The sequence below is a fragment of the Megalops cyprinoides genome, chromosome 1 (assembly GCF_013368585.1).
Source record: "Megalops cyprinoides isolate fMegCyp1 chromosome 1, fMegCyp1.pri, whole genome shotgun sequence".
Taxonomy (NCBI): domain Eukaryota; kingdom Metazoa; phylum Chordata; class Actinopteri; order Elopiformes; family Megalopidae; genus Megalops; species Megalops cyprinoides.
Window position 1 is genome coordinate 26,225,216 of NC_050583.1, and position 11,669 is coordinate 26,236,884.

At 40.4% G+C, this 11,669-nt stretch overlaps 2 protein-coding genes and 2 non-coding genes across 4 annotated transcripts; 1 reads left to right on the plus strand and 3 right to left on the minus strand.

Annotated features, from left to right (window-relative positions):
- Positions 1–985: 985 nt before the first annotated feature.
- On the plus strand, positions 986–6,009 carry LOC118790794 (sulfotransferase 2B1-like). The gene is made up of 6 exons (XM_036547856.1): positions 986–1,308; positions 2,525–2,736; positions 3,740–3,866; positions 4,125–4,219; positions 4,394–4,574; positions 4,772–6,009. Exons 1-6 carry the CDS (start codon positions 1,170–1,172, stop codon positions 4,879–4,881), a joined length of 864 nt encoding a protein of 287 aa, XP_036403749.1. The 5' UTR covers positions 986–1,169; the 3' UTR covers positions 4,882–6,009.
- Positions 6,010–6,093: 84 nt separating this feature from the next.
- On the minus strand, positions 6,094–11,552 carry rsl1d1 (ribosomal L1 domain containing 1). Its single transcript, XM_036547849.1, has 9 exons — positions 11,486–11,552; positions 10,472–10,611; positions 9,778–9,916; positions 9,450–9,598; positions 9,078–9,179; positions 8,204–8,297; positions 7,859–7,984; positions 7,625–7,765; positions 6,094–6,741 (listed from the first exon to the last, which is right to left on the minus strand). The coding sequence occupies exons 1-9, from the start codon at positions 11,534–11,536 to the stop codon at positions 6,466–6,468; spliced, it is 1,218 nt and encodes a 405-aa protein (XP_036403742.1). The 5' UTR covers positions 11,537–11,552; the 3' UTR covers positions 6,094–6,465.
- Positions 8,444–8,574, minus strand: LOC118794277. Its single transcript, XR_005005763.1, has one exon. It is a non-coding gene; the product is annotated as a small nucleolar RNA SNORA55 (small nucleolar RNA).
- On the minus strand, positions 10,236–10,366 carry LOC118794282. Its single transcript, XR_005005764.1, has one exon. It is a non-coding gene; the product is annotated as a small nucleolar RNA SNORA55 (small nucleolar RNA).
- Positions 11,553–11,669: the final 117 nt, after the last annotated feature.

Consider the following 11,669-nt stretch of genomic DNA (forward strand, 5'->3'; position numbering starts at 1 on the left):
AGTAAATCATGGCAAAACCTCATCACTACTTTTTATATGACTAGTCTGATTTCCTCTCACAGAACATCTTGCTGTACCACAACAAGTCCACACTGGCATTCCAGACAGTACTCCTATCACTGACTGAGCCCCTCCACTCTACAAAAGTTGCCTCCTTTTAGCACGACTGCTTTCTTTTTTTGAGCCAGCACTGGACGGCTGGGTCAAATGCACAACATTCTAGTTGGGTTTCTGCCTAGCCTCTCAAATTTACCATGTGCTTGCATAAAAATGCAGCAACCTGAAGGGCAAGTGTAAACACTGGCAGTAACTGAAATCTTTTTTGAATGCAGACAGCATGCTCTGAAATTCCTCTGACAACACTCTTTCAAGAGTAGTTAGATAGTTATTTATATACAGTAAGACATTTGAGTGCTTAATGTGTTGGTTTGTTGCTGATTTGGAAAGTAATATTAACCAGGTAACTATCTTGTAGAGATATATGCTTGGATGACAAAGTCATAACTTGCAGATCATCCTTTATGAGGTAGACCAGCTCCACCTGCTAAACAAGACAATATTCCCATGCATCTCCCCCACACCTGTCATCCTCAACACAGGCTCTCCTTTGCAGACAACCTCATTTCAGTGACCTAGTGTTGCAGATTCTTCCTAAACACAGCTCCCCAACTGCACATTAACAGAATTGTCTTCTAGGGTAACAGACGTTTAGGCTATATAGCTTTTGGGACTATTCAGATGTCACTATTATGTTACTCTCACTGTTCTTTACAGTTCTATTCCAGAAGTTGCTATGTTGTCTACAAACCAAAAAAAAAATATTACTTCTTTTTTCTTTCATATTTCTATTTGTATTTTGCCTTGTCCTACGTCGGCTTAGCTCATTTCAGTCTCTTCTCAGGGAAGGCTTTAAACGCGATCGACTCGATTAGATTGTTGGGACAAAGTTCGGTTTAAACTAGTAATCTGCTCTGTGCCAAATAACGCTACCTTGCTGTTAGGAAGGGGAATGCGCACGATAGTTACTCGTCATTTTGCTCATCGAGTCAAAAAAGCAAGTCAGCTGAACTGCATCTTTTAACTTAATAAGGTTACTGTTCTGTAGCTACATCGATTTTTCACCCCGCAAGAATTCAAGAACAAGTTGTTTTACATCACTCTCTCGAAACATGACGGAAGCGGAGTTATATTCCGAATATAAAGGCGTTTACGTTCCAAAACTCCTGCACCCACCAGAGAGCTTGAAGTTCCTGGAAGAATTTACTTTCCGCCACGACGACGTTATTGTTGTGACCTACCCGAAATCTGGTAACGTTTCTGAATGTTGTTGTTCATCCACAATTACACTACCTTGTATTTTTTTCTTTTTTACATTTCAGACTATTGTTGTGACCAAAAAAAAATCTTGCGAGATTATCCATGCCGCTGCACGCCTGTGTGTGTGGTTTCGACACGTAAATTGTATCCTGGGGCAAGGAATTTAACTTAAAAAACTCTTAGAAAACTCTTATCAGTGTAACTTAAATTATGTTAAATAAAATACTCACAAGAACAAAAGATAATTATTCTATGTATGAATGTATGTCAGTAAAGTAAGTGTGCCAGTGTTGATATGAGGCCAATCTACAGCTGATATTTCCCCCACATTCGTGAACTCTTGTTGTTTTAAGTGGAAGTGTCCAACGCAGTGTGGTTTCCCCAGCGTGCGGTGTGCAAGTGTAACTGGCTTCATGCTCACAGAATAAGTGATTCCCTTGAATCCTGAATAGACTTATGTGGAACTACGTTCTGAAATCGTGACGTCTGTATTTACATATTGATTTCCTTCAAGTGAACACAACAATCTTTAGAACTCTTTAGATTGTATCTCCATGTAATGATGATGATTACATGTAGAAAACACTTCCTGTTACAAACTTGAAAATTCATGCTGCCGTGCGTGGGCGGACTAATGCAGTAATTTCAACCTACTATACAGCCATAGCAGATACAGAGTGGGGAGAATGTCTACCTGTTAAGAAACAGAACAGTACTTTTTAAGGTATAAGGACGTAAAAGATAACAAATTCGTTTATGCTATACACAGACTGGGAAACAACATCGTTTCTGGTATCATTTACTTGCCTTTTTGTAGTACACCTTTTGAATGATAATGTGAACATGAATACGTGAAAGAGAGGCCAACCAAATGTAGACAGAGGGGACATATACACAGTGTAATGTACATTTTATGCTGTTGTGGTCATATCAATCTCAAAGAATTCAGACAAATGCATTGGACAAAAGCATCCTCAGTAAGTATGCATGCAGTATTACACAAGATGCTTAGCAAGCGGCCAAACTTGCAACAATTTGCTACTCTGAACAGTTGTCATTGGCAGAATATGTATACATATAGGCTATCCTGACAGAAAAGACCAAAGGTAAACAGTATATTTAGACATGTTGGAAAATTTGTGATAATGTAATGCTCCAGCTCTGGTCAAATGTAACAAATACTGTATGTCTGCCCATGTCTCTACAGGTACAACATGGATGCAGGAGATTGTTCCCCTCATCCAGAGTGAGGGGGATATGGCTCCTGTAGTAACCATTCCCAACTGGGACCGTATGCCCTGGCTGGAAGAACACCGTGCCATGCTGCTGAACCTGGACCAGAGACCCTCCCCTCGCATGTTTGCCAGCCACTTCCACTACTCCATGATGCCGGAGTCTTACTTCAGGGTCAAGCCAAAGGTACAGAAATGTGAGACATTCAAACAGCTAAATGGACAAACACAAACACTGGTTTCCTGTTGGTTACTCAATTTGTACCTAAAAAGCTTTAGCATAAAACATTCACCTGCTGCAGGTATTGAGGAGTGAGTAGGTACTGGCTCCCTGCAACAAATCAGTATCTGTATTATCTCAGTTTTAGCCTTAAAAGTATAATTAGGTGGTTGTTTTAGGAGCATTTTTTTCCATTTATATGACTTTTAAGGGGATGATATTACTTTGTAAGTTTCCACTTGAAACAGAGAGTGAGCCCTTGCACAATGTTGCTCTATGACACCAATCCCCATCAGGTATAGTGAAATAGCTTGAGCCTCTTCAGTCTATTTGAATGTGAAATGCACTGTAGGTTGTTTATTATACTTTTATTCAAGTTAGAAACCTCAGCAAGAAGTAGAACTGAAGTCATGCTTTGTTCCAGGGCATGTTGACAGACACTGTAATATATATTTTAAATACAGTATACTGAACCAGGGAGGTGTGTTTTGCAACTGAAATATTAGAGTATGGATATTCAGAGGCACTCCCTGTTTCATGATGACCTGTATGTACAGTGTTTGTGAAAATACTGCCATCGTCTTGTGGTACAAAATACCAGTTCACGATAAGAGCCTAGATATCATCAACATAAGCGAGAAAAAAGAATGTCCTCATATTACTTAACCTTCTATTGTTGCATGTTACAACATACAACTTTTCTGCACTTCATATGCAAGCAGACTTAAATATAAATATATCTATGGGAAAGTAGGAACCAGTCTGCAGTGATCCAGTTTTATAGAGGAGTTTCCAAAAATACGTTTTGTAAAATTGGAGACAGCCTATTTGTATGTATGTATAAATCTGTATTTTAAAGATGTCTTGTCAAGTGTCTTCAGCGCTATCAGCAAATGCACTCCTTGCAAAACTGATTCAGCCAATCAAGCATCAGAAACACCTGAATATTGATTAATTGATTCTTTCACAGGTCATTTATGTGATGAGAAACCCAAAGGATGTTTTCACTTCAGCCTTCCACTACTATGGGATGGCATCATACCTTGTGAACCCAGGGACAACAGATGAGTTCCTAGAAAAGTTTCTGAATGGAAAAGGTACAGGATGGAGTTTTGTATTTGCTGCAGTTCTCTTTCACTGCATTTGAAAGCAGAAATTCACCTGATCTGAACTTGATGCATAAAGCCTTCCCTTTTCAGTAATAGAATAATATCTGTTAGCAAAACATGAATGCGAACTGTATTTTCTGAAAACGTCTACTGTTACATGACTAGTGTTCAGCTATGTTAATTTCCATTACTCTTGTCATTCAGAGTAACAATTCCTAACAGTAACATTTTAAACTATTTTCCCAGTGATGTTTGGATCATGGTTTGATCATGTTAAGGGATGGCTAAATGCAGAAGATCAAGACCGTGTGATGTACATTTCCTATGAGGAAATGATACTTGTATGTATATTTTTTTTTTACACTTATTTCTAATACAATACTGCTCATCAGCAATTTCAAGAGACCTGAGAGTGATATAAAATTACACAATTATGTATATCCAGAGTTCTGCAGACAGATGTATGTGTATGCATATGTGAGCGTTCATCTTACGTTGGTTCCTGTTCTGTATAGGATCTTAATGATTCTGTGTCAAGGATTGCCCGTTTCATGGGGAAATCTCTGAGTGAGGAGGTGACCAAGAAGATTGCAGATCACTGCACTTTCAAGAGTATGAAACAAAACAAGATGTCCAACTACTCACTGGTGCCAGAAGAGTTCATGGACCAGAAAAAATCAGAGTTTCTTAGGAAAGGTACTGTATGGTAAAAAAAAAAAACGAAACAAAAAAAAGCATCAACATCGCAATAGGTGGTGTTTTAAACTCAGTCAGTACAGTCAGTGCATTATCTACTTACATACTTCATACCTAAAATGGCCAGAATATAATAAATATTGTATCCTGGAGCAAGGACCGTAAATTGACCATAAATTTTTTTCTTCCCCCCTTAGGAATTACTGGTGACTGGAAGAATTTGTTCACAGAGGCTCAGATAGAAAAGTTTGATGCTGTTTATGAAGAGAAAATGAAGGGCATCAACTTCAAATTCGTGTGGGATTGATCACAGGCACAGGAGGAGCCTCTCTTCAATAAGAACAACAATCATTTTAAGAATTCAACACACATTATAGCTTTATTTTTCTAACCTCTCCTTTTGATCATTTTAAAATGGGGCACTACTACAAAGCCTTGTTCTTTTGTATATGGACAAGCTATCCCTTTACTTAACCATTACCCAATAACCTGTTGTTTAGTTCTCTCTTCCTTTGAAGGCCATATAAATGATTTTTCAGCTGCTTTGATGTACTTTTTCAGGAATAAAGCCCAAGCTCTCCACCCCATATTGAATTGACAAAAAGCATATGGCACCAAATCATGCTTGCTACCTAGACAGATATTCTGTTGAGTCAAAGGCAGCTAGTGGCAGGATAACTAGATGAAATTATCTAGCTAAAGGTACAGTCTGCAGTCCACAACGAATAAACCAGGTCATCTGAAAATCATAATCATGACTATCTACCTGCAGGTTGAAAATAAAGCAGTGAAGTTGTTTTTTCACCTTATCAAGTAATATAGCTAGCTAGAATATGAACACAATCTGCTGAGCTGTCCAGATAAAACACATTAGAACATTAATGAAAATTACCAGTACTAATTTTATGCCAGCCAGTACGAAACAAATCCTGACAAAATGTTGCAAAAGGGACACCTGTTGGAATGCTCAAAGTGTGAATTAACATGGTTAATTAGTAGGAATAAAATTTTAATCAACTCAATGACAGTTTACCATTCTATACAGTATCAAGATGGTGTATGCAATATGCAGTATGTCAATGAAAAATGGGCTCTGATTTCTTACAAGCCTTTACTTGCTCACTTATAAAAGTACAGAAATGTTGACATTACACAAATGTAACCACTGGATTTGTGGCAGGCTTAAACATGTGCAGCTGTTACTTGAAAACATAGCTCTGATAGCTTGAAGCAGGTACAGATAAACCTGTAGAGTTTACTTAGAAAGACTAGACCTGTATTAAGCCAAATGCCCTGACATGAGTTCTCAACAATTTGTCCTCAAGAGGACACATGGGTGCAAACAAGTAACATTTTCATTAATGAAACAGGGCTAAGAAATGGATTGTGGGCAGTTATGAGTATGCACCTCAATAAAAAAGAAAGATGGCTGTCTGTCATACAGCAATTGTACAATCAGATGCCTGTGACAGCAACTGTACCCCTCATGGAAAGATTTTACAACCCATTGTATGTAAAAACAAACATAACCATGGGCAAAGAATGTGTCTGTCATGAATTGATAAAAAATGGATACACAAGACCATTATGTACTCCCTATAAAACTGTGGGGCTACTGTAGAAGAGCCCTAATACCATCTAGGCACATGTATGGAGACTCAAATTATATTAAAATCTATGTTCCAGGTGCCATCTTCAATTTTGAAAGCATACATATCAGGCTGTTGATCTAGCATTTATATACAAGTCTCTTACAGAATATTCTGTCATGATTTTCATAATGGAAGAAAACCAGTACCAGTGTGAAAGAGAAGTCCATTTAATTCGACAGATGTTTGTGTGTAGCCTTCAAGTCTGATGAAGGTGAAGTAGTTAGTTGCCAGTGTGGAAACTAACATGACTGGGGCACTTTTCTTTTCCGCTTCCCTGCAGGGGTTTTTTGTGCCTTTGCAGATTTGGTCAATTGGACTTTGCCAGGAGTCCCTTTGCCCTTGCTGGGGGTCTTCAGCTTCAGTCCCTCCTTTGCTACACCACCATTTGGTGCCTTCTTGCTTGATGTTCCTGTTTTACTGGGGGTTTCTGATGGAGGTCCCGTGGGCCTCTGGCCTTTCCTTCCTTTTACTCCTGCAGGCCTGGGTGCTTCTTCAAGTCCCTCCTTGCACAGATTCTAAAAGCATAACCAAAGAAACTTTCTGTAAGGATACTGTGGCCAAGGGAAACTGACAAGCCTTCTGCTTCACGTACCCATATATGGGCTATGCAAATGTACCCACGTCATATATATATGCCGCTGTGGGGTTAAATGACAAATTGACATAATATTCAGTTATTTCAATTTGATGAGTCCCTTCATTTTTTTGTATTTACAGGCACAATCCAGAGTTTCCTGGACCCTTAGCTCAAAGTAGATTCATCCATTCACATATTATACATTAAAAAACAGAATTTAAAGCCATAAACTGAACTGCCATGTTTGCAGATCAAATAATTAAACTTTTGGGCCTCTAAAGCAAGGGCCATGCCGTAAGTGTTTGCATAGCAAGTCCTGTTTCCATTATGACAATGCATCTTCCAAATGGAACAACAGAAAATACTGACGGACTACATTTTGTAGCATGTTAAGTCGCAATACCATACCATGATTCTACTTAAGTTCAGTATCATGTCAAGCAAAGCAAGTTACTTTTGTTGGACAGCAGTTAAATAAAAAGGTGTGCAGACCTGGAAAACCGTAGTGACAGAAGCTCTAGCAACAGCTTCTGAAACCCAACAAAACTGTGCCCAAAAAGCTGCATAGTGACTACAAACGTTGCACTTGATGTGCACTTGTACACTTTGATTCAGATTTATTATTTGTGAAGGGAAAAACATTTTTTTGTTTAACTGTGGCTGTTAAGATCCTGGCAGTGCAGAAAATTCAGGGTTCATATACAAATCCTGAATGAACATTTTACTACTGCTCCTACATGTTCTGTCTTTAAGCACTTGCATTGTTTACAGGGTGCTGAACCCGTGTGTAACAGCCTTTAAATCTTACTAGCAACCCTCACCTCTCGTTTGGCCTTTTTGTTTGGAGACACAATGGGAACCAGCTGTGGGATTTCTTCTTCTTCCTGAAGTGTATCCTCTTGTCCAGCATCCTTCTGAACAGGCTTCCCTCCTGTTTTAGCCTTCTTTTTGTCTGTCACTTTCTGCAATTCATACACCCAATTCATTACAATCTACTGCAGAGCATTTTTACAGTGGGTTAATGCCAGTGTGCAGAGGCAGCGCTGCGCTCCTACCTTAGAAGAGGCGGTCTTCGGCTTCGCTTCCTCCAGCAGGGCCAGGTGATTCAGGTCCGAAGTATAGATGGGCAGAGCCACAGAGGTCTGGCTTTTCAGATGGATGATTTTGATGTCGTTTCCTTTCTGAAACGGGGAGACGCCTCGTCTCAGCCTACTGTCTCAAAAAATCTAAACATTTTTTTCCATTCTTGCACTCAAGGTAAAATGCACCCTGCATTGTGTAATTGCACGGTTCAAATATCATCCACAGCCCCATTTACCAGAGGACTGCCACACCACAGCTGTGCTGCAATCTGCAATCAAGACAAAGATAACAGAAAAGACACAGGTCTGTTGACTCACCATGGGCAGTTTAGATGTAATGGTGCTGACTGCATCCATGATGTTCTCCACCACCTCATCAACGGTCATCCCAGAATGAGCCACACAAGCCATGCTGCAATACACACAAACAGTAAGACCCAGGACCGGAAGCTCTTCCCCTACTTCATATGATATATAATCTAGCCCGAGGGCTAAGGGGTTGAGTGCAATGCATTCCTTGTACAACCCGGTTTTGTGTATTGTTGTGTACGCATATGCCTGTGTGTCAAAGCTGTAGAGACAAGCCCCAACAGAAGAGGGAGGCCCATCTGGATACACTTTGCATTGCTATGGCACTATCTTTGCCCTGGCCCAGCACTGAGATAGAAGGGCAGGGTTTGCTGGAGTGCCATCTTTAACATACAATTCAAGGTTCATGACCCTCAAAAGTGGAGAAACTTTTTATTTATTTATTTTTTTAACAAAATATGACATTTCATTGACTCATATCTAGTAACATATAAATAAGTCCATAACTCAAAATTAAGGGCACAGTGTCAAAAAGCATAAATGCCTACAATGATTTTGAGAACAAGCCCCATATATCCTTGAAACACTGTTGGGTGTTAAACTGGGTAATGATATTACCATTACAATTATTGACCTGGGCAAACAGACATTACTTTAAAACGTGTCATGGCATGTGCGTGTCTTAGAAAGAAGGACTTTTGCATATTTGTAAAAATATGACCTCCTGCATCTGTTGTACAAACAGTAAGGCACTTTATCATTACACCCGTTGTTCTTATCATCATTAGCCGCACGAATGTTGTGTCTCTCTGGCTAAAGGCAATGCTTTGAGTATGGTATGTGATTAAGTAGGAAGTGCATGGTTGAGCACGCGGATCCTCACCAGCAGCTACCCTTCTTGTTGATGCGGAGAGTGGAGCCCTGGATCACGCGTTCCAGGTCACGTGCCAACTGTTTGCTCTGCAGGTTCACAGAGAGAGGAACCCTGTGGATGGAAAGCACACACACATTCCATTAAAAAGTTTGTTGAGACAGGAACTGCTCTATTTGCCACAACATAGCTTATAGTATAATAAACACACCAGACTTTGAGCATGAAACCTGAAATTGACACACAAAAAAAAAAAATCTACAAAAAAGCAAAAGCTTTACTCATTTGTTAAGATGACCCTGCAAATATCTTGAAGCTAATGACTTAGAATTTGTATTACGTTTTACGTATGCCTATCGCTACACTGCCTGATACTGAGCTTACTTTTTGCTTTCGTAGAAGTGTTTCCCAATGTGAGAGGGCAGAAGGCGGTAAATGCGAGCATCTGCTAAGAAGAGGTCAAAGTTCCCCAGCAGCCTCCGCTTGGCTTCATAGGGCTTGTATTCAGTCTTCAGCACTTTGAGGGGCATTATCTGAAAGAAAGGTAGAAGAGACCCATCTAATGCTACTGGACACACTAACCACATTGCAAAGACAATGTGTGACAGAATTAGCCTATTAACCAAATTGTGCATTATTTCTATTTGTTCACAGAAGAAAAAGTCAAATGAGTAGAAACACAGTGCCCTCTAGTGACAGAACTGGGAAGTACCTCTGTAACACCCTTGACTCCCTTCTCTGTCAGTAGTTTCTTGTAGAACCTCTCAGTCTGGTCTGGTGTCATACTGGGCTCATCCTTGGTGAAGAGGCAAACCTCTCCTGTGTCTGAGCGTATGCCATGTGGCAAAGGGCTACAGAACAGAAATCAATATCACTGTCAGTAACACTTGGTACCAGCAATAGGTATTCAAACCTAAACAAGTCAGGAGGCACATTTAACACTGAACAAAAGAACAACACGAGTATGACCCTTCCCAGGCCAATGTCCCGACCAATACACTCACTCGCACACGCTCTCTCTCTCTCTCACTCACACACACACACACACACAGAATGATCATACTCTCACGCAATGACTGCTATCCTGAGCTTGGCTGCTGTTCTACAATTTGCAGAAAGCTTGAGAGAGCACCAGATGTGGCTGTTGGACCATAGTGAGTCTCACTGGGTTAATGTATCAAAGTTGTAGAGACAAGCTCCAATGGAGGAGGGAGGCCCATCTGGATACACTTTGCATTGCTATGGCACCGTCATTGCCCTGGCCCAGCACTGAGACAGAAGGGCAGGGTTTGCTGGAGTGCATAGAGTATGATGTGTAGTGAGTTTTGCTAAAGTAGGTACCTCATTATTCTGTGTCCTATAGACAAGTGTCCATTTGTGGGACAGAAGACTGTAATAATACTCACATGCGAATGGTCTGCTCTTGCTTGGGGATCTTCCAAAACGTGAGGAGCAGCGAGATGTGCTGGCTCTCGTTCAGCAGCAGAGACTCCGACGTGGAGGTGCTCTTGAGGTAAGCCTGCAAGGCCTGCACCGCCTTCTTCACCTGCACACGACGGCAAATTATTAATTTATCATAACGTTAAGGTAACGGTGAGGTGTTTGAACCCACTCATATACCGCTATTCCTTATCGTAAAACAGTTAGGATCACACGTGCAAGCAAGGCAGCTAGACGCTCTAACTCACTCTTTAAGAATCCTCTGTGAAAAACTGTAACCGATGTAAGCCAGAGCGTCTGCTAAATGCCAGTAATGTAAAGTAATGAATGGTAGTGTCAGTCGCTGCACACTTGTGTGTCAAGCAACGTGTTTAACGCTAGCCAACAACTTGCTCTTCCCGTTACAGCGAAGGAGTTAACTTATTGACTTGTCATACTTAGGTAAAAAATTAGCTCTTTGGAGTAGAAAAATATCAATTGCAAAAACCTTCGAATATACATTGTGGTCGTTCCCAAACTTTCGCTCTCTGTTATACTTAAACCAGATCCCCTACTAGAACTCACTACTAGTCACTTTGTAGTTTGTGACTATCAACGACCAACGTCCAAGCGTCCAGCATGGTACTCAGAAAGCAAGCTAGCTATCGGAAAGATTGATAGCAAACTAACGGGTGGGTAAAAGACTGACAATCAGATAGACTATCGGTCTGGATTTTCGTCAGTGCTGCTGCTGTTAGCTTGACAAGTTGTTTAAGTAGATATACGTATCATTCTAAAGCCACGAGGTATGTAGCCAACTGTACAGCTATGTTACCACAACCTCGGCATGTCGTAGCATTAACGTTAGATGCCAGAGCTTGAAAAATAACTGAATGAGTTAAAAGTTAACTAAATGATTTCTAGACCAGCCACATGCAGACAAAATGCTAAATATATCTCCAAATGAATACATTTCACAGCATTAGTGTTACTGTAAATACCTGTGCTCGGTCCAACATTGACTGCTCCTCCGCCATGTCGTCCACGTGCATAATGCCGGGATTTGAGCAGGCGCAGAGCAAGCTTTTCCGAGTTGACTCACCAAACTTTATTTAAAAAGCTATAGTACGATGCTAAGTTGTTTAGAAGTGGGCATAGTCAACAGTTACCCCGTGCACGTTAACC

Bases quoted from the DNA above. Each gene is read 5' to 3' on its own strand.
- rsl1d1 (XM_036547849.1), bottom strand. From the start codon at position 11,536: ATGCACGTGGACGACATGGCGGAGGAGCAGTCAATGTTGGACCGAGCA. The intron at 9,599-9,777 runs GTACTTCCCAGT...CCTTTCTTTCAG, and splicing joins GAGTCAAGGGTGTTACAGAG to ATAATGCCCCTCAAAGTGCT. The intron at 7,985-8,203 runs GTGAGTCAACAG...TCCCCGTTTCAG, and splicing joins TTACATCTAAACTGCCCATG to AAAGGAAACGACATCAAAAT.
- LOC118790794 (XM_036547856.1), top strand. From the start codon at position 1,170: ATGACGGAAGCGGAGTTATATTCCGAATATAAAGGCGTTTACGTTCCA. The intron at 1,309-2,524 runs GTAACGTTTCTG...ATGTCTCTACAG, and splicing joins TGTGACCTACCCGAAATCTG to GTACAACATGGATGCAGGAG. The intron at 4,575-4,771 runs GTACTGTATGGT...TTCCCCCCTTAG, and splicing joins ATCAGAGTTTCTTAGGAAAG to GAATTACTGGTGACTGGAAG.